We start from the raw sequence: 19,905 nt of genomic DNA, 5'->3' as shown, positions 1-19,905 counted from the left end.
GCATCTAGCACAGAGCCTGATACTAGCAAGTGCTTAGTAAATGTTAGTTGCATCCCTTCCTTACAAGACTTCTTTGGAGGTAAACTACCTGGTTCTAATTTTGACAGCCAAATGCGAGGGTAAGGAGCGTGAGAAGAGAATAATTACTGGGTAGAGAAATGAGAATACGTGTCAGTGGAGCTGCATTCAGAAGCAGCCATCCAAAACCGAGAGGGGGAGAGGAACAAGAAAAGTTAATGTAAATAACGTTAGAGAGTGGTGATTTGGGGCCCGATTTCACTCCATGAGTGCATGCTCCAGGGTGAGTGAGAGAGAGAAGGGAATCTGCTGTTCTCTGTATTGCATTCAGTTTCACCATGCAAATGCATTGAGAGAACCTCTCCTCACACGTAGCGCGTTTATACTGTTTAAAGATACTGTATGTACTTTGGTGTTCGGTTGATCTGTTCACACATTGAAGGTGAAACGAGTGTTGAATTTACTGAGAAACCCTAGGTCTGTCTCTGCCATTGCATTGCTAAGGTATTTTCAAGGATAATATTGACCAAAGGCAAACTTTACCTTTTGCAATGACTTTAGAAGCGAACATCTTCATAAAATGGGGTTCCAGGGTGATCTAATAAAGCTGGAGCATAGCAGGCCTATCACATTGTGATGAAAAAATACAGTAGAAAGGAAGGGAGTGTGAAAGTAAATTACAGATGGTCTTAAGTGACATGCTGAAGAATTCAAGGTTATTTGAAGGCACTGAAGAGACCCTCAGTTTGAGCTGAAGAATAATTTTAGGTAATATCTGAATTTTGGAGTAGTAATTCTCAAACCATGTTACCGTGGTTTAACAAGCTGTATTGAGAATTTCTGTCACTCTGATTAAATAATTTAGTGAGTTTCTTATGCAATTTCCAGAAAATTATTAATGATTAGAATATTCCCAATTTTAAGTTTTTCTCTTGTGGTGAAGTAACAGAAATGTTCATAGAAAAAGTCAAGAAATTTAGTTTGGTAGCTTATGTTTTCCATCAATACATGGTAATGGCTGTGTTTTTATGTTGCCTGTATAAACAGTCACTTTTCTGCTGGCAAATGAGATCTAATTAAATATGTCAGTATTTCATGGCAAATTTTGTGAAACACCATTAAGAATTTAGATGAACCCTTGCCTGAACAAGTGTGACCGCCTTACTAATAATGATGAAAGACTGGAGACATAGAGATCAGTTGTCTTAAATATTTTCTTTCCTTAATCTTGTCTTTATTTGGTGGGTGTGGACAAATGCTTAAAATAACCTACTAACATATATTTGTGAATTCACTACATGTCCTTAAGAGGAGCTTTCTGGAGGACCCAGAAAACCTATATAATACAATCCATATTCTCAATAGCCATAACTTTAACTTGGTGAACAAAAACTACCCAGGTGTTATAATTTATGAGATAGTGCTAACTTGACATGGATATTTGGAAAGTCAGTAATCATCGAGCCTTTAAGCAACAAAAACACTTCCTGAGAGAGATGAGACTTGCACTGGATTTCATAATCCAGAAAGGCAGACAGAGGGCTTGTCTGAAAGGAGCAGCATATACAATGAACAGGGACTGTGGTCTGATTGGAATAGAAGGTATTTACTGGGGCATCCTGGATATTTGGGGGGACCTCCTGGAAAACAGGTTTGATCAAATTATGAATGTGATTCCAAAGCTTAATGTTGTCTTAAACAGTCTTAAGACTAGCTAAATGATTCTTCCTTTATAACTCTTCAAAGTTTTAAAAATGGAACATTTGAACCTTTAAATCTTTCTGGTGGGGGGGTGTTAAATGTGTTGGTAATTCAATGAGAGCATTCTGTTATAATTATTTACTAAAATTAGAAGAGAAATGTAATTAGCTACTTTGTCTTTGCCTACATACCCTGCTGTCTTTATATTACAGGAGCAAGTTTGGTAAAACCCATTCATCCAAAAGTATTTAATGTGCATCTGAGATGTGGCAGGCAGTGCAGGTCAGGGTCCCGCCCTCAGGGATCTCACATCCTAGTTGTTGAGGGGAGTGGCCGGGCGTGGAAGATGGACAGGAAGACAGTTACTCAGGGAAAGGATGAGTATGTCGTCATTTGTATTTGGAAGGTGGTGAGACGAAGAAAGGGATATTTTTTCAGAAGCAGAAAACAGAGGTTAATAGTGAATAGTCTGTGGCATTTTTCAAGAACCTTTGACAATTTATTTTTCTCATAGAAACTTATTTGCTAGGGTGTAAAAGGGAACAAATAGATGCTCAATGCCGTGTGCCCACCCAATGATCTTTCAGATGAACGCACTGGACACTCTTGGTCAGACTGCTTTGCATAGAGCTGCCCTAGCAGGCCACCTGCAGACCTGCCGCCTCCTGCTGAGTTACGGCTCCGATCCCTCCATCATCTCCTTACAAGGCTTTACGGCAGCGCAGATGGGGAACGAAGCCGTGCAGCAGATTCTGAGCGGTGAGTTAAAGCAGATGAACGGTGAGGTCTCGGCTTCCCGCTTCCCGTTTCACGGCCACCGATCTAAGCAGACAAACTTTGCACCGCTTGTTTTAAGTAGCTCCTTGGAAGGCTTTCTTTGCCTGAGTATCTCTCATACCTCTCCTTGCTCCCAGTTTAGCCTGAGACCCTCCCTCTCAGGCTTTTTGGTGGAGTGAGGTAGGTGTCATGAGAAGGAGACCTATGCTCTGTTTTTTTCAGTTTTAAATTGAAAATCCGACTCATGGGTGTGACAACCAGAGGTGACTTAAGGCTCATATAAACAGTATGGAATTATGGTAGCTCTCAAATCTATCAAATAGAGAAAATTAGAAATCACTCATATGGTAATGATCTTTAATTGACTGTTCTTACATATGTGATAGCCTGACCTGCTTTTTTGTAATTCTTACCTTCATTGTGCCATTATGAGATTATCTTGGTTTTTTTTTCTAGCTTAAATATAATTGTAAAATCTTGCCGAATGTTAGTGCCTTCCTAGAACAGTATTAGATATTTTAACTCTTTAACTTGTTGAGGGAAATCAAAGGTAAACAGATATGAAAGTAGATTAGTTTCCCAAGCCCCCAAATTAGAGGAAATAACACAGTCTAGCTATTAAAAAATGGTGGACAGAATTAATTTGGTGTAATTGACTCTTCTTTCCCATCCCTTTTATTTTGTCTGTGGGTTATATCTGCTCTAGAATGACATAACCGACTGGAAGAGTTAAATGGAGAAGAAAGGCTACAGACTAGTAATCCAGAGTCCCAGTTTCTTTCTCCTGCCTGTAACCCAGTAGTTCTTTACTCCATCAGGCACAGTGCCCCCTTTTCGTAATGAATATTCTATAACATCCCCTTTTCTTATACAGAAATGAAATGTATAAATAATGTGACCTACCTTCACAGCTACCTTCTAAAAACTCCTATTAGATGCCCTAACTATAATATAAGGAATGACAGTAAGTTACAATAAAATAATTTATGATTATTGTAATAGTAATAGCTTGGGCAAAACTACACTAGAAGATAAAAATATACCCCACAGATTTCTGAAAGACCCCCCAAAAGTACAACACAGTTGAGCATCACAGCTGTCTACTAAAATAGGGAACTTTCCAGACTTGTGGAGCTCATATGTGTTAGAGCTGAATCAGAGCTAACCAACCCCCTAAGAGTGTGCCGCACTGTAAGAGCTAGTAGTTAGGATTTACTTTCCTCGGGCTAATTCATTGGGAGGTAGTATCATTCAACTTCAGTCTTAGATGGTTGATCTTGAGTTGAAGTAAGCCCTATCTAGGACACCTTTACTATCAAAACTAATAAGATCGTAAAGGAATGAAATTTCCTGTTATAGGATTTCAAGCTTAAACTATGAAAAACATGACTTCATTTAACTTCCTGTTTCTACAGAGCAATAGAACATTTACTTAAAGAAGGTAATCATGCTTTGACTAAGAAATAGTTCTCCCTTCCCAGTAAATTCTAATATAATTCCAAAAGGTGTGATTTTTGTTCAAACATTCTAAATGTTTTTCTTCTGCTTTTTACCAAGAACCATTTAGTGCTGAATTTTCAGTTAGTTTCTTTAAATTGTAACCATAAATCAGGCAAACAGATAGCTATCACGTTAAAAATTCTTAATAATACTACGCATAATTTAGAGATAATTGACAAAATGGAGAAGAAAGGATTGAATAAATTAGGCAGATTTGATCCATTAATGTTTCTTAAATGTCTTCTAAATCAATGCAATTAGAGTATATGACTTCTGGTAAAAGATAAAATTAAATACTGAATCACAAATGAAATATTTTATTCAATTATTCTGATAATTCTTCTTAGAAGTTTGTTTGGAAGATAAAACATTAAATAGGTAATTAAATGCTTAGCATAGGATATGCCAGAACTTTTTGGTTTAATTCTTAATATTCTTTATTGATATGGAAAAATAATACAGTAGTAGAATTATATGATAAAATCTTGCCCTTAGAAAGGTTTTGAAATGGGAATTGTTTTTTGGAAGAGGAGACAATTTTTTTTAATTTTTAATTATTTGAGAGTGAGAGTACGCACACGAGTGGGAGAGAGTGGCAGAGAGAGGGAGGGAGGGAGAGAGAATCTTAAGCAGGCTCCATGCTGAGCAGGGCTTGAGCTCATGACCCTGGGATTATGACCTGAGCTGAAACCAAGAATTGGATGCTCAACCAAGCCACCCAGGTGCCCCAAGGATACAATTTTTTAAATTAATATTTCTATGAGCAACTGAGTATCTATAGTCTGTGGACCATGTACTAGCTGGACTTTTTGCTTATACCTAAATTTACTAATCCAATTCCAGTTTATATCTCTAATGACTCCTAAAAGAATGCATCAGTCATATAGGATGTATACCAGGTTATTGGAGTTGTGTTCTGGGTAACATTTTTATGAAGATACATTTAACTAATAATGTTGATACCAGGTTTAAGATCCACTTTTAGAAACCTGCACTTCCAGCTCTCAAGTCAGTAATTGTCAATAGTTTACATTAATAAAGTTTGAATTAGGGGTGCCTGGGTGGCTCAGTCGGTTGTGTCCAACCAACTCTTGGTCTCGGCTCAGGTCATGATCTCATGGTTCATAGGTTGAAGCCCCACATCAGGCTTCATACTGACAGTGCGGGGCCTGCTTGGGATTCTCTTTCTCTTTCTCTGTCTGTGCTCCTCCTGCACTTGTGCGCTTGCTCACTCTCTCTCAAAATAAATACTTTAAAAATAAATAAATACTTTAAAAATAAAATAAAGTTTGAATTGTAAACTGTTGGCAGTATTTATGTCAAAATTAATGTCAGCAGCTTTTTATAAACCAGAATTTTATTTATTTATTTATTTATTTATTTATTTATTTATTAAATGTTTATTTTTGAAAAAGAGAGAGAGAGAGAGAAAGAGACCGAGAGAGACAGAGCACGAGTTGGGGAGGGGCAGAGAGAGGGAGACACAGAATCCAAAGCAGGCTCCAGGCTCTGAGCTGTTAGCACAGAACCCCACATGGGGCTCGAACTCACGAACCCTGAGATCGTGACCTGAGCCAAAGTCGGACACTTAACTGATTGAGCCACCCAGGCGCCCCAATGAACCAGAATTTTAAAACATGATTTCAGAAGATTTGACTTTTTTCTCCAGACCTGCTTTCTCTATATTCTGCTGTGTCCAGTGTAGTAGCTGCTAGCTATTTGTGGCTAAATTTAAATTAACTAAAATTAAATAAAAATTTTAAATCTGTTCATCATTTGTCCTAGCCACATATGACTAGTGGCTACTATATTACCATAGATAAAGAATATATCCAGCATCACAGATAAATTCTTTTAAACAGTATGTTTAGGGTAGACCTTGCCATGGATTATTCTTTTTTTTAATGTTTCTTTATTTTTGAGAGAGAGAGTGTGTGAGCAGGGGAGGGGCAGAGAGTGAGAGAGACACTGAATCCGAAGCAGGCTCCAGGCTCTGAGCTGTCAGCACAGAGCCTGACGTGGGACTCGAACTCACGGACCACGAGATCATGACCTGAGCCGACGTCACTCACTTAACCAGAGCCACCCGGGTGCCCTAGAATGAATTATTCTGACTGTATATTCCAGTATGATTATTCCATTACTTTTACCTAATCATTTATAGAGGTAAGGATTTGGAGATTTATAAGAGCTAAATTAAATACTGAAATCCCCACTTACATTTGCACATTGAAATAAGTCAGTAAGACTTATTTCTGGCCAGTCCAGTGACAGCCAGTCTACAGGAGACTTGTTTTTGTTCTGTTTTGTTTGTTTTTTAATAGCAAACTGCCTTCTGACCTTTGGAACTTTCAGTTTGGGTTTCTTCTCTTTTCTTTTTTTTTTTTTTCTTTTCTTCTCTTTTATTTTCTTTTTAAAATTCTGGTGAGCCAGAATAGAATTGGAGAAAAAATTAGAAGCCTATCTTTAGCCTTTGACTCTAAGTGAAATCTTTAATTTCATACTCTGAAAAAGCCAATGTGCTCATAAAGGAATTTACTGATACAGTACTTTGCATATCAGCTACTCTTATTTTACCTATGTTCCCTTTTAACTTCATTTTTATATCCTTCTTTTAATTCTGTTTCTCTTTGTACAAAGCTCCTGGGTGTATACATATCCTTTCAGCTACTACTTTGTTCCCAGAAATGAATCTGTTCTAAGCCTGTTCAGGATTTATAATGGATGCAAAGGTCTATAATTTCTATAGTAATTAATCAATATCTTTAAATAACTACTTTCTACTCTTTGACAAGGAGTAAGAATTTCTCCATAGTTCTCAGAGGGATTTTTATATTTGCATAAAAATTTTTGCTTGATTGTAAAATTATAACCCTTTGCAAGTAGTCTGTATCAAGACCAATGTGCCAATTTCAAATAATTCATTGAATGAAAGCACTTATCCATACGAGCAGTATCCCTCAAATGCTAGAGTCTGAAAATATCCAAAGTTCTAACTCTATATACATAAACAACTGTCATTTCACTTTGTGAAATATTACCTATATACATCCAAAGGATGTTTCCGTGAGCTCTGCCAGCTGCAAGAATTACTGTCACAGAGACATAATATCCACACCGACTCCCTCACCCATTCATGCAGCGAAGTCGTGCACACCGAGAAAGGAGGCAAATGAGACAACAAAGAACAGGATAAAGGCAGCCAAAGAAAGAGTGATGGTGGGCCAGACACACTGACCCCAGTATAAAATAGCATGGTGGAAGTCAGTTCAGCAAATGCTTTCTGAATGTTCTCTGTGAAAAGGACCTTGAAGACGAGCAAGACTTGATTTCTTTCCTCGACAGTTCCACAAATTAATGAATAATAAGCTCTTGTCTAAAGAAAAATACTTATTGATGTTTCAAAAATGTACTTCATTAAATGAAATATTTTCCTCTCCTCCCTTTAATCTTAGCATTTTATCTGCTAAGTAATATGACTAAATAAACACAATTTATCTTTTATGGAAGAGTTCTCAAAACTTATGCTGTAAAAGCCACTCTTCCTGAATGAAGCACTTTAGAAAGAGCTGAAGTTGTTTCTTCTAAAATCTAAAACCTTTTCGTAGCATCACTTGATCTTCCCCTGTAGACAGAGGACTCAAGGAAGGATCTTTGATCAAAAGATAATGTAATTTTAAATCTGAAAGAGGATTTAAGGGAACCCAACACTCACTTTATAGGTGCAAAACTAAGCTATTAAGTGATTTGTCCGTCATCACTGTTAAAATCCAGGTCTCATGGACTTCACTCACTCCTTTTGTGTTACATGAGTGTGTACACGTGTGCAGTAGAAAGGCCAACGTAATGTCCACAAACATGTTTTGAGTGACATATTCGTACATTGTTTTGTTTAAAAATTTTTTTATTTGGGCCAACGTGTAATGAATTTTTGGTTTATATTAATCAAAACACTTCATCTGTTAACTTCATACATCTGGACCTAATGGCCTAATCTAATTATATTCCATTTGGCATTTCTGTCACACCTCCCAATTGTACAGACATTTTTTATTGCATTTCCCTGAAGCCATTCAACAAATGTGAATTAATGTGAATTTTAGTACACTGATTATATTTTCTGAGATCACTAATTTTGGGAGTAGTATTTCTGTTTCAAATTGAGGAAGTTGAGGCCAAAAAGAAAAAGGCTAAACATTGAATACTGAAAGTTGAGTGGCTTCCCTAGGTTTGCACAACAAAATCAATGGCAAAGCTTTGCGAAAGCACTTTGTAAGACCAAAGTATCATAAAGATGTTCTTGATACTGTGTTCTATGTTTCTTTATTCCCTTTTGCCAAGCTTTGGCCAGAAGATTTGAAAGCTAGAATAGTAGGGACAGAGAAGGATTTATGTGTCTTCGAATTTATTTAAATGTAGCTTAGGATGGGGGTGCCTGGGTGGCTCAGTCACTTAAGCATCCAACTCTTGATCTTGGCTCACGTCATGATATCACAGTTTGTAAGTTCAAGCCCCACATTGCACTCTATGCTGACAACATAGAGCCTGCTTGGGATTCTCTTTCTCTTTGTCTCTCTCTCTCTCTCTCTCTCTCTCTCTGTGCCCATCCCCCCTCCCCCACTCTCTCTCTCACTCTCTCTGTGCCTACCCTCCCATCCCCCACTCTCTCTCTCACTCTGTCTGTGCCTAGCCGCCGTCCCCCACTCTCTCTCTCACTTTCTCTCAGAATAAATACTTTTTTTTTAATGTGGTTTAGGATGAGATGGATGTAAATTGAAATAAGAAGCCACTTTTTTCTCATCTGAAAACGGTTTAGAAAATCCATAGATTATATCTCAGGAATTTCTGACCCCTTAATCCCTCTTTCCATTCACCAAGTAATTTTCCTTCTTAACTCTGTGATTCCTTAAAACCTAACACTAATCTCTCCTCTCTTTTATTCAGAAAGTACACCTATACGCACTTCTGATGTTGACTATCGACTCTTAGAGGCATCTAAAGCTGGAGACTTGGAAACTGTGAAGGTAAATCAGTGCTTTTAACATCTTGGGTGGCACTATTGAACTTTGCTAACCAATTCATTTTAAGCTTATAAGTGAAACCATTCAAATCCAAACAATGAAAGGGAAAAACAAAGTCGATCCATAAACCAGGAAGATTTCCTAGTACGTGCTTTATATCCATTAAACCAGTTTTAGTCACTTTTCTTCTGATTATATGAAAGCTCTTTTATTTTCACTTATATTAATGAAACTGTTACTTTTGGCCACACTCATAAATTTCTAAGCTAGTTCAAGCCCAGATAATAGTACAATAAATTTCAAAACAATGTTTCTTCAACTTTTCCAAGAGATTCTCAACAATTGCTCTAGAAAAGCATTCTTATGATCCTGCAACCATTTGGAATTACTTATGTACAGAGGATGGATTTTCTTTTCTATGTAACTCTGCTTGCCAGGAAAATTTTAACAGCCGTTGTTTGTGGTATAGAAACATGGTTATAGATTTAATTTTTTTCAAATATGAAATAATAGTCTGATCTTGAATATGTTTTTTAAAAACACACACTTCCGGGGCGCCTGAATGGCTCAGTCGGTTGAGCATCCGACATCGGCTCAGGTCATGATCTCACGATTCGTGAGTTCAAGCCCCGCGTTAGGCTCTGTGCTGACAGCTCAGGGCCTGGAGCCTGCTTTGGATTCTGTGTCCCCCTCTCTCTCCGCCCCACCCCTGCTTGTGCTCTTTCTCTCTCTGTCTTTCAAACATGAATAAACGTTAAATGAATAAATACACTTCCTATCTGTAACCACTCATGCAGGGGTGATAGAAAGAGGTGGCATTTTGTTCTTGTTTGGGGGTTGGTCTTGTGGTTTCATTTGTCTTTCTTTCTTTCTTTCTTTCTTTCTTTCTTTCTTTCTTTCTTTTAAAGAAAGGCTAATGTGAAATTGGGACTGATAGTTGTAACATTATTTTTTACAAACTAAAGTTTGTCACTTATTAAGCAAACTCTATTTTTGTGATTTTTAGCAAACTACCTTTAGCATTCTTTCTGGTTGAAAATGACAATAAATATGCAGAAATTTTATTTTTGTTTCAGTATGTGGCCATTTCTAACATCTCTTCCATCTTACAAGAACATCTAAGTTATTTAAAGAAAAAATAGTAAATTTCAGTTGTAATAGCCACTGGGGAGAAATCTTAAAGTTCTCTTAGATCTAAAATTATATACTTTTTATTTTCATAATTAAAATTACATACTTCTTGTCATTTGAAATGTATCCTAATAACAGAAAATCTTTAGGGGCACCTGGGTTACTCAGTCAGTTAAACGTCTGACTCTGGGTTTCGGCTCGGGTCATGATCTCATGGTTCCTGGGATCGAGCCCTGTGTCGGTCTCTGTGCTGACAGCACAGAGCCTGAGCCTGCTTGGGATTCTTTCCCTCCCTTTCTACCCCTCCCCTGCTCGTGTGTGCACACACACTGCCTCTTGCACTCTCTTTCTTTCTGTCTCTCAAAATAATAAACTTAAAAAAAAAAAATCCTTAAATAGAAAAGTGATCAGGACTCCTTTTCTGCATCACAGCATTGATAATCTGGGCTCCAGACTTACTACATGTGCCCATTATCATTAAATTAATCGTTTAGTATTTCCCGAATATGTAGTTTTTAATTCCACATGTTCTGTATGTATCGATAGGCAAATATATCACAGCTTTCAGGTTTCTGAAACAATCCATTCACAGTAAAGGCCAAATAATTTTTTATGAATGGAATGGAAGTGGAAGAAAAAAAGCAAAGGACAGACTGAGAATTAAGTGTGGTAGGTTGCTTTCCCTATAGGCTTCAGAAAGTATTTTTTAAAATTGGGAATTAGAGGCAAGGCTGTCTGCTGAGTAAAGCACACAGCTTGACTGAAACTATGGAGACCAGGTGAGAAAGATGTGAAATTCTTTGGCACTCAAAAGAAAGTGAAATGGAACAGAGAATGAAGAACTTCCAAATATTAGATATCAAATATTTAATAAGCAAAATGAGCTTTTATTTTGGGGACCTGGCTAAATGAGTTGTGTTTTATTCCCTACCTCATCCCTGTTTTGCCAATATTCTCTGCATGGAAAAAAAGTGAATTTAGAGTATAACAGCCTAAAGAGCCACCAGCAGCAGCATGAAGCAGCTTTCATCACGTAGGACACCAGTAGAAGGTGTTTGCTACCAATGTTTGTATCCTTTCTTTTTACTTTATGTGTTTATTCTGTTTTTTGATTCTATAGTATATGTATTAATGTAGCCACAGATTCACTTGTCGTGAAAGGATAAGATGTATGACCTGGCCAGATGACCGTGGCTCTTCGGAGTTTAGAGTCTGGGGCTTTTCCACATAGAGCTGATGAGATCGTAGGCTCTCCCTTATGGCCCAGACTTCCTTCTGTCATGTAAGCATTGTACCACCTGAAAAGCCCTGTTTCTACTCTACCAACGTTGAAGGCGCCTCGTCAGTAAATCCGTAGAAACATATGCCTTCCAAGGTCCTAGTTTTTATATTATCGTAGCTCATTACAGTGGCAGGAGTGGCAGCAAGATTGTCAAATGCCTGGAAAGTCCTGCCGTCATACCTTGTAGCCTAGAAAATGTCACTGTTGTCTCGGCTTTTTTGACTGTTCTTCTATTACCTTTCTTCACATCACTTCCCTGAATGAGGGCAATTAAGAGAGTAAGCAGGGATCGAGCAGAAAGATCAAGAGATCACAAATCAGGAAAACCGGGTCTGAGTCTTCATTGTACCTTTGCCTTGCCAGCTCTGTGAAAAAGGACAAGCTACTTAGCCTCTCTGAACCTTGGTGTATTTATCTGTGAGATGGAGATGATGAGCCCCTTCACGGACAGTAATTCTCTCACTGAAAGAACACGAGATTCTAAATAAACTGTAGATTATTATTCACATACTGTTATTATAATTCATCGCCACCGCCAGTGGCACAGCGGCACAGCCCACCAGCCTTTCTTTGCTTCCCACTGCCGGGTAAGCAGACAGAATGGAGCTTGTGCTGAGACAGTAGCATTCGGAAGGAGACGAAAGGGAAGGCGAAACACTAGAGCATGACTGAAATCAGTCTGACTCTATGAGTCAGACGGACATCTCCCAAAGATCAGCTCAAGCCCTGGTGACTGCCCGGCTTTGCTGTAGTGGGTCAGGGGGCCGAGTGGGTGGCCCAGGCAGAATTTGTTTTTTCTGGAGGCTTTCTGCTTGCCATGTCCGCAGAGCCAGGATCTCTGGGTGGTTCTGCAGTCAAGCAGGGTCGGTCTTGCTTGAGGAAGGAGTGGCCGACCGCGTGCAGGACCATAGACGCGCTGTGGCAGTCTCAGGGAGAAACGCCCTGTGAGGATGAAAAATGAAGGCATCATTTGCCTTGGAAAGCCTTGCTTTATGCCAGGTTTTTCTTTTCAATTAGGATTTTGGCCAGGAAATGATGAAAAAAAGATTAAATTGCTCTGTAAACAGTAAGAACATTTGTAGACACTGTGAAGCCAGGCATAGTGTTGATTTTTAAACATCACTTGCGTGATCTAATCTTTGGAAATAAATATTCATTAGAAAATTACAGTTTATCTAAGATGCCTGCGGTATTTTGGAGCAAAACCTATGAATAAATATTAATGTCCTTTGTGTGTGTGTGTCACTAAAGCAACTTTGCAGCCCTCAAAATGTGAATTGCAGAGATTTGGAGGGTCGGCATTCTACACCTCTACACTTTGCAGCAGGCTACAATCGTGTGTCTGTTGTGGAGTACCTCCTACACCACGGGGCCGATGTCCACGCCAAAGACAAAGGGTAGGTGCTAGAATTGAGCTGTTTGGGACTTAAAAATTGTTAAAATGTGGTTGAAGTCTCAGATTCTTTTCCCTGTTAAAAAAGTCATGCATGTTTTTTTAAAACCTAAAGCATTAATAGAAACATACAGTATAGAAAACGAAAATTCCTGTCACCCCACCTTCTAGATAAAAATTTTTTTGTAATCCTCCAGACTTTTTAAAAGCAGCGGGAATGCTGCTGTGGGGGGTCGGGCTCTTTTTTAACATAAATGCGGATGCCATTCCATGCAGCCTGCTTTGTAATTTGCTCTTTCACCCAGAAATAGGTCTTGAATGGCTTTCCATATCAGTACTTAATTGTTCATCTCATCTTTTTAATGCCTATCATAGTATTTTACTGCATTGTATGAATATGTTTATATAGTTTACAATTTATTGTGTCCTTTTTTTTTGCTATTAAAAATGTATAATCTCTTTCCAAAAGAAGCCATCCATCCCAACGTCATTGCTATTAATAGACACATAATTTTATTTTTACCAACTCAGATATTCTGTATTTTTATGTTAGTTTACTAAATTATTTTAATTTATCTAGTCAGAGTTTAAAGCAGCCATGGCAGCTATTTAGTGATGCAAGAAGGAAGTTTTAACTGAAATGAGCTTCCATATTCTGAGTTAATTTCATATCATCTCAAAATAGAAATAAGCAAGCACTTTTCTGTGCAATTACATATCAGAGTACTGTAGAATTAAACCACACAATTCAGACTTTAATTAACCATTATGCATTTATCTTTTAAAAGGGATACATCAGACTTGAAGTTTTGTAGTCCACTGGAGAGCAACCAACATTTATTTCTACTGCCCATTGTAGTTAGCACTTAGTATTTTTAATGTTTATTTATTTTATTTTTTATTTTTGAGAGTGACAGAGTATGAGTGGGGGAGGGGGAGGGTAGAGAGGGGGAGACACAGAATCCGAAGCAGGCCCCAGGCTCTGAGCTGTCAGCCAGAGCCCGACGCGGGGCTCGAACTCACCGAGAGATCATGACCTGAGCCAAAGTCAGACGCTTAACCGACCGAGCCACCCAGGTGCCCCAGCACTTAATATTTTTTATCTCAAAATATTAAAAACAAAAGTACTGATCTCTAAATAAGAAAAAACATTTGGTACCTTGTTTTTGTTATATTTTAAGTGCAACTTAAGCTTATCCTTTCATTGCACCCTGTTTATAGGAACAGCTTTCTATCCTTTTAGAATGCCAGCTGCCTTCTAACCAGAGCTTGGAGTTGTCTCAGAATAGTGTGTTCATGAGCTGAGGTGGCTAGATTTCTCATGCAACTAGAGTTTATGGTTGGTGTCATTATTTTCCTCACCAAATACTACAGTTCCTGGATCACTTGGATTTTGACTTTTCATTGCTTAACATCTAAATATTAAATCTGTGCATTGAAGCCACTGCTGAATTATTAGGAATTCAGAAATAAAAACGAAAGACAGAAGGTAGAACTTGACTGAGTAAATTAGTTAAATTTTTTTGTCTATTTTATAAGTAGGCATACCATTTTCATTAGGAAAACCCAAATGGAAGAAAATCTGAGTGGATGAAACCAGATTATTGGTTAATTATTCCTGAAATCACTTTGTAGTGTTGCTCTCCCTATCACCAGGATGAAACCTGAATTAAAAATATTGTGATGGAGGGGCGCCTGGGTGGCTCAGTCAGTTAAACATCCAACTCTTGATTTCCACTCAGGTCATGAATCTCGCAGTTTGTGGGTTTGAGCCCCATATCAGGCTCTCTGCTGGCAAGGTGGAGCCTGATTGGAATTCTGTCTCCCCGCCCCTCCCCTGCTTGCACTCTCTCTCTCAAAATGAATAAATAAACTTAAAAAAATTTTTCTTAATTAAAAATATTGTGATGGAACCTTTTCTCTGGGTCTGTCTGTATGTGTTCTAAGCATAGGATTGCTGTGAAATTTCTGTCCCATCACCAAGAGGCTAGGGGAAATCCTTGTGTTGAAAGGGGTGTTTTTGAAATTATTAATCCTTACTTGGAAATGGGTGACTTTATCTTCAAGACCCAGGGAGAATTCTTTCTTTTTAAGTGAGTGCTCATCATAGTCACTGCCAAAGAAGAATTAACATCATTTTTATTATAAGTATCATCTTAACACAAAGATCTGTTACATGTCTTAAAAATAATTTTCTTTTGTTTAGTGGCTTGGTGCCCCTTCATAATGCCTGTTCATATGGACACTATGAGGTAGCGGAACTTTTAGTAAGGCATGGGGCTTCTGTCAATGTGGCGGACTTATGGAAGTTTACCCCTCTGCATGAAGCAGCAGCTAAAGGAAAATATGAAATCTGCAAGCTCCTTTTAAAAGTATGTAGTTTTTAAAATTATAAAATATAAAGTAATTGCATTGGCTTTTCGGTTAGTATGGAAAATTACATCACAGTGAATTATTAAGTACAATAAGTGCTGTAGAGATTGCTTACATTTTCTATTTTAGGGGCGTGTTTGAGTGTGATAACATGATACTTGCATAGCTTTGAATAGTGTCTGAAGTATCTTTCTGAGCTGATCTGATGAGTTCATTTCATCACAACTCATCAAGGTAGGTCTTGGAAAGAGTTGCATTTGTTTGCATTGCTTATACTTGTGGTATTAATATCAGAAAACATGGTAGAAGGAGAAACAGTTTTTCAATCAACTTTGATTTTTTTTTCTTAGTAGCTGTATTATTATTAACGAAACTCATTGCTCATTATCAAACATTAAACATACATGTCTTATAAGAACTTTGATATTAGATTTTTATTAAAATACAAAGTAATCTTTAAACAAAGTTATTCATATAAATTTGGGGGAAAGCAACGAGATAGTAGGAACTAATAGTTATATGAAACTAACATAATTTTGTGGATTAAAAGATGTGAGAAATGATCAGACATATATTTGTGTAGTTTTCTTTTTTTTTTTTAAAGCTTATGCTGGTTAAACATAAATAGAATTCTTGTCCCCACCACCTTTATGCCATTAAATATGTTTTTATGAGTCTTAAGGATAATAATGTATTTGATACTCATTTTTACCTTCACTAGGTGGTAAGAAATAACTTCCAGGAAAAACAAACAAACAAAGAACTTCCAGGTCACTGTGAATTCACTGTCTAGTTTGGTTTATTCTGAATTTCTCCAGTGGGCCGGTAGCAGTCTGTCAGGCCCATAATAAAGGTCCTTGACTTTTATTCGTTTCATGTTATAGGTGTAGATGATTCAACTTTTAAAATCAAATCCATTGTTAATACATCTACACCTAATTTCACATGAGGTGTTAAGACTTAAAATGAAAACAGTAAAAAATTAGCAGACTTTGGTATTGATTGCATTTAGAATCAAGTACTTTTTCCACTGGTGTATCTTCCTCTTCTTACTTCCTTCCCATTATACACACTAAATATCTTTATGTCATTAAAGTCTGGTCAAAAAGTAATATCCAGGCTGCTCTTAAAAGGAAAAGGGGTTTCCGGAGACAGCGTGGTGTCTAGGAAAGTATATGACATGACACAGAAAAGGTGCCCAGCCCCTTCCCCACTTCACTGTCACCACTGATCCTAAGACTTAGACTTTCCACTGAGAAGTAGTTACAAAGCTGATCCACCATATTGCTGAGCAGGGAATTTACAAAGAAAAGGCAGGTGTTGCCTCTGGTTTTCAAAATGCATACAGGATATAGATACCTTTCTTTGGGTGAATGAAGGTGAAGTTAAAAATTAAAAAGACCTTAAGAAAGGTACTATAGAAAATACAAACCCCATTTGGTTTTGTCTCGTTGTTGTTTTAGCATGGAGCAGACCCAACCAAAAAGAACAGAGATGGAAACACACCATTAGATTTGGTAAAAGAGGGAGACACGGACATCCAGGACCTGCTGAGGGGAGACGCCGCCTTACTGGATGCTGCCAAGAAAGGCTGCCTGGCGAGAGTGCAGAAGCTCTGCACCCCAGAGAATATCAACTGCAGGGACACCCAGGGCAGAAACTCCACCCCTCTGCACCTGGCGGGTGAGCGCACCCAGCCCCCCTGAGGCTCACGGTGCTTGCTCGGATACCTGATACAGCTCACCAGAAAGATGAGGGAGACGCTGGACAGAAATAGTGAAATGCTTTTGGTTGGCTTCATTTTGTATGACGCCTTATCATAAAGGCTCTTAGTCATGTGAGAGTAGTATCAGCTGCTCAGATGAGCAAAAAGTATTAAAATCGTCACGTTTTCCAGCCCTTGTGATTTGTATACATAGATAGAAATATATAGTTCTTTAATCTGACATGTTCGCCTCTTCCACTCTAATAGCAGGCTACAATAACCTGGAGGTAGCCGAATATCTTCTGGAGCACGGAGCAGATGTTAATGCCCAAGACAAAGGTGGTTTAATTCCTCTTCATAACGCAGCATCCTATGGGGTGAGCATGCTACATTTCAAGTCTGGAAAACTTCACTGACATTTACTATTCTATCAAATGCATACTGTGCATGAAGTAAGTAGATATCTAACCAACAACATAATTTAGGACAACCTTAGTCTTCCTGTTCAGCGCGTTTCTAGCCTTCCCAGTTAAGCTTAACTACCTTTTTGGTCAAGGGCCATGCTCTTTACAGCTCCCTGTTCTCCTCACATTGTCTAGCGCGGTAACAGGTGTGTAATGGCAGCTCATTTAATATTTATTGTTACAGATGATAGAGCTTTTAGAAACCGTAAGACCCAGGAGGCTTTTTATTTGCAGGCATAGAAATCATGCTTGCTTTTGTTTATCGTCCGCATCTTAAAAATATTCAGGTAAATGGTTCAGCTCTTGGTACATACGGTTTCGTAGAATTTGATTGACTAGCTAAAGCCCCACAGTGAGAGTCCAGAGCCATTCTCCAAGCACTGGAACTGTAATCATCAGCTGAAAGAGGACGAGGAAGGGGAGTGTCTTGCAGTGTGTTGATGATGTTTGTTGAAACTGACTGCCTGGAAGTCACCCAGGCCCACTCAGACCTGAATCACACAGGAATAATCCTGCAGGATGAATGTTCATGTGCTTATCTGTTCATTCACTAAATCCCTATTTGATTATAAAAACCCACAGATGCCCAATCACTATTGATGAGGACAGTTTCCGGATTTGCAAAAGCCTAACAAGCTATTAAGTAAAACCTAATCATTGTGATTTCCATATTCTCTTACTGTCTTTCCCCCTTGCCCTCCATAAGGAATGTCCTCATCTTCTCATATCCCCTCTGCAAAAATCTGTATTTCAGAGAGATGACAGTCTGAGTGGGAATACTCTTAAGAAAAGCAAACAGTCTAGTTTTGAGTTGGACAAACAGGAAAGAAAATTATCCTTCCAAATGTCACATAAATTCATCAAAAGTTACCATATTTACTGCATGTATTATTAGTACTGAAATCCTCTTGGAACTGCAGTAATCTGTGCAAAGATGATTATCTTTAATGACATTTATTAGAATTTTAACCTTCCTTCATATAAGATGCCCAGTTTCACTGCACAGCATACGTTTCTCCTGAAGACCAGACACGCTAAATATTTACCACTACCATCTGCTTACACAGTTATGTAGAATTTCTTTACCTCTGTGTTAGAACTACAAATACATTCCGTTTGGAGATTAACGTTCACTTCTTAGCGTGATCCTTCTCTCCATACTGCATTCCACTAATCTGTTTGATAAAGCTTCAGTTAAGAGTTTATCAAACTGATGGGTCCAGTAGAACTTAAAGCGGAGTCTTTGGAGTAAGAATGGGTGTGGCAGTAGAAGGAGTAATTGCCCCAACCTGGTAAAACTTACACGGTCAGTTGTATGTAGACTCTGTGGGTCTGTGTGCTTTTCAGTGTATTTTACACATTGTGGCTGTGGCTAAGCTCTGTCCCTTCAGTCTTCCACTGTCACAGTCTTCACAGCTGTCACAGAGAGCAGAGAACGTAAAACTTCCTTGAAAAGTCAAGTATTTTACCTTTTCTCTGATCAGAAAGGTGTTGAGATGTTACTTACACGTGTATCATGTGGTGACTAGCGTGAGGAGAGAATCAAAATGTCTCGTGATCTGTCTTGTGGTTAACGAGTAGTGCAGTGTACAGGTCAGTCTTGTCTTCTTTCACGTTCCCTCGAAGCATCTTCCATCAGCCGAGGGGAGGTGTAATGCAATCAGGGCCCAGACCAGAGGCCCCCTGTGCCATTTCATGAACTTACTTCACCGTCATCCATCTGCTCTCTCCTTCTAACTCCGTGGGAGACAAATAGTGGACATTTTTGTGTTTCATTCTCTCATCTCGTGTTATCCTGTGTGTTACCACATCCCTGCTGCTAAGCTCTGTGTAAATGAAGGTAATTTTTCAAAGTAAAAATGAACAGAAAATTCTCCAGGCTGTGTAAAGAGCATGTGGGTAGAGGTTTTGGTCAACCTGGTTTGTCCCATCCTACTGAAGAATGTTAACAGGCTAGATAATGTGTTTATGGTAGGTATTTTTACCTCCTTGTGGAGGTGGAGTTTTTGAGTCATTAAAAGTCCTTCTGGTATTCAACTTACGAATTCAAAAATCAAATATCTGTGAGTTCATGACCATGTGTTGTTATTCACTAAAAACTTTAGCCCTGTGGTTTCTTGACCTTTCTTTTTTGCCAGGGTTTTGGCATATACAAATGTCCCAGTAGCATCCCTTATGATACACAGTGATTCCAGTTGGCAGTAGGTCAGATTATCCCCGCCACTGAGAATCTCTGCTCTACAAAATTATTTTATCTAATGCAATTGGTATACCGTATTATCTATTGTTAATAACCATATCAAATCAGTATTTATCTCAATCTCAATTAGTACATTTAAAACGAGGACCAATGTTAAACACAATCTAAAAATTTTCAAAGCTACCCTGTCTTTTAACTAAAAGGTAGATAGAATTATATTTTTATTATCTATGGGTATACAAATCTGTTATCTTTCAAAAGTTCCCTTTTATTCATGTTACAATGAGCCTTGGCTGGATATTTTAATGAAATCGTAGGGCTCTGGTCCACATTAAAGTGG

General features: G+C 38.2%; 1 protein-coding gene across 1 annotated transcript in view; it reads left to right on the top strand.

Moving 5' to 3' along the window:
• Positions 1-19,905, top strand: part of TNKS (tankyrase) — a 210,691-nt gene that overhangs the window by 156,256 nt on the left and 34,530 nt on the right. Inside the window, exons 12-17 of the mRNA XM_047092410.1 lie at positions 2,307-2,478; positions 8,941-9,020; positions 12,682-12,827; positions 15,030-15,195; positions 16,660-16,879; positions 17,169-17,278. Coding sequence (XP_046948366.1) covers positions 2,307-2,478; positions 8,941-9,020; positions 12,682-12,827; positions 15,030-15,195; positions 16,660-16,879; positions 17,169-17,278 — 894 coding nt within the window. The remainder of the gene's footprint in view (positions 1-2,306; positions 2,479-8,940; positions 9,021-12,681; positions 12,828-15,029; positions 15,196-16,659; positions 16,880-17,168; positions 17,279-19,905) is intronic.

Source organism: Lynx rufus, unplaced genomic scaffold (assembly GCF_022079265.1).
Source record: "Lynx rufus isolate CCGP_SWC_20201006 ecotype Redwood Valley unplaced genomic scaffold, mLynRuf1.p SCAF_3, whole genome shotgun sequence".
NCBI classification, from domain to species: domain Eukaryota; kingdom Metazoa; phylum Chordata; class Mammalia; order Carnivora; family Felidae; genus Lynx; species Lynx rufus.
The sequence above is the reverse complement of the archived record's forward strand: the minus strand, read 5'-3'. Positions and strand labels throughout refer to the sequence as shown.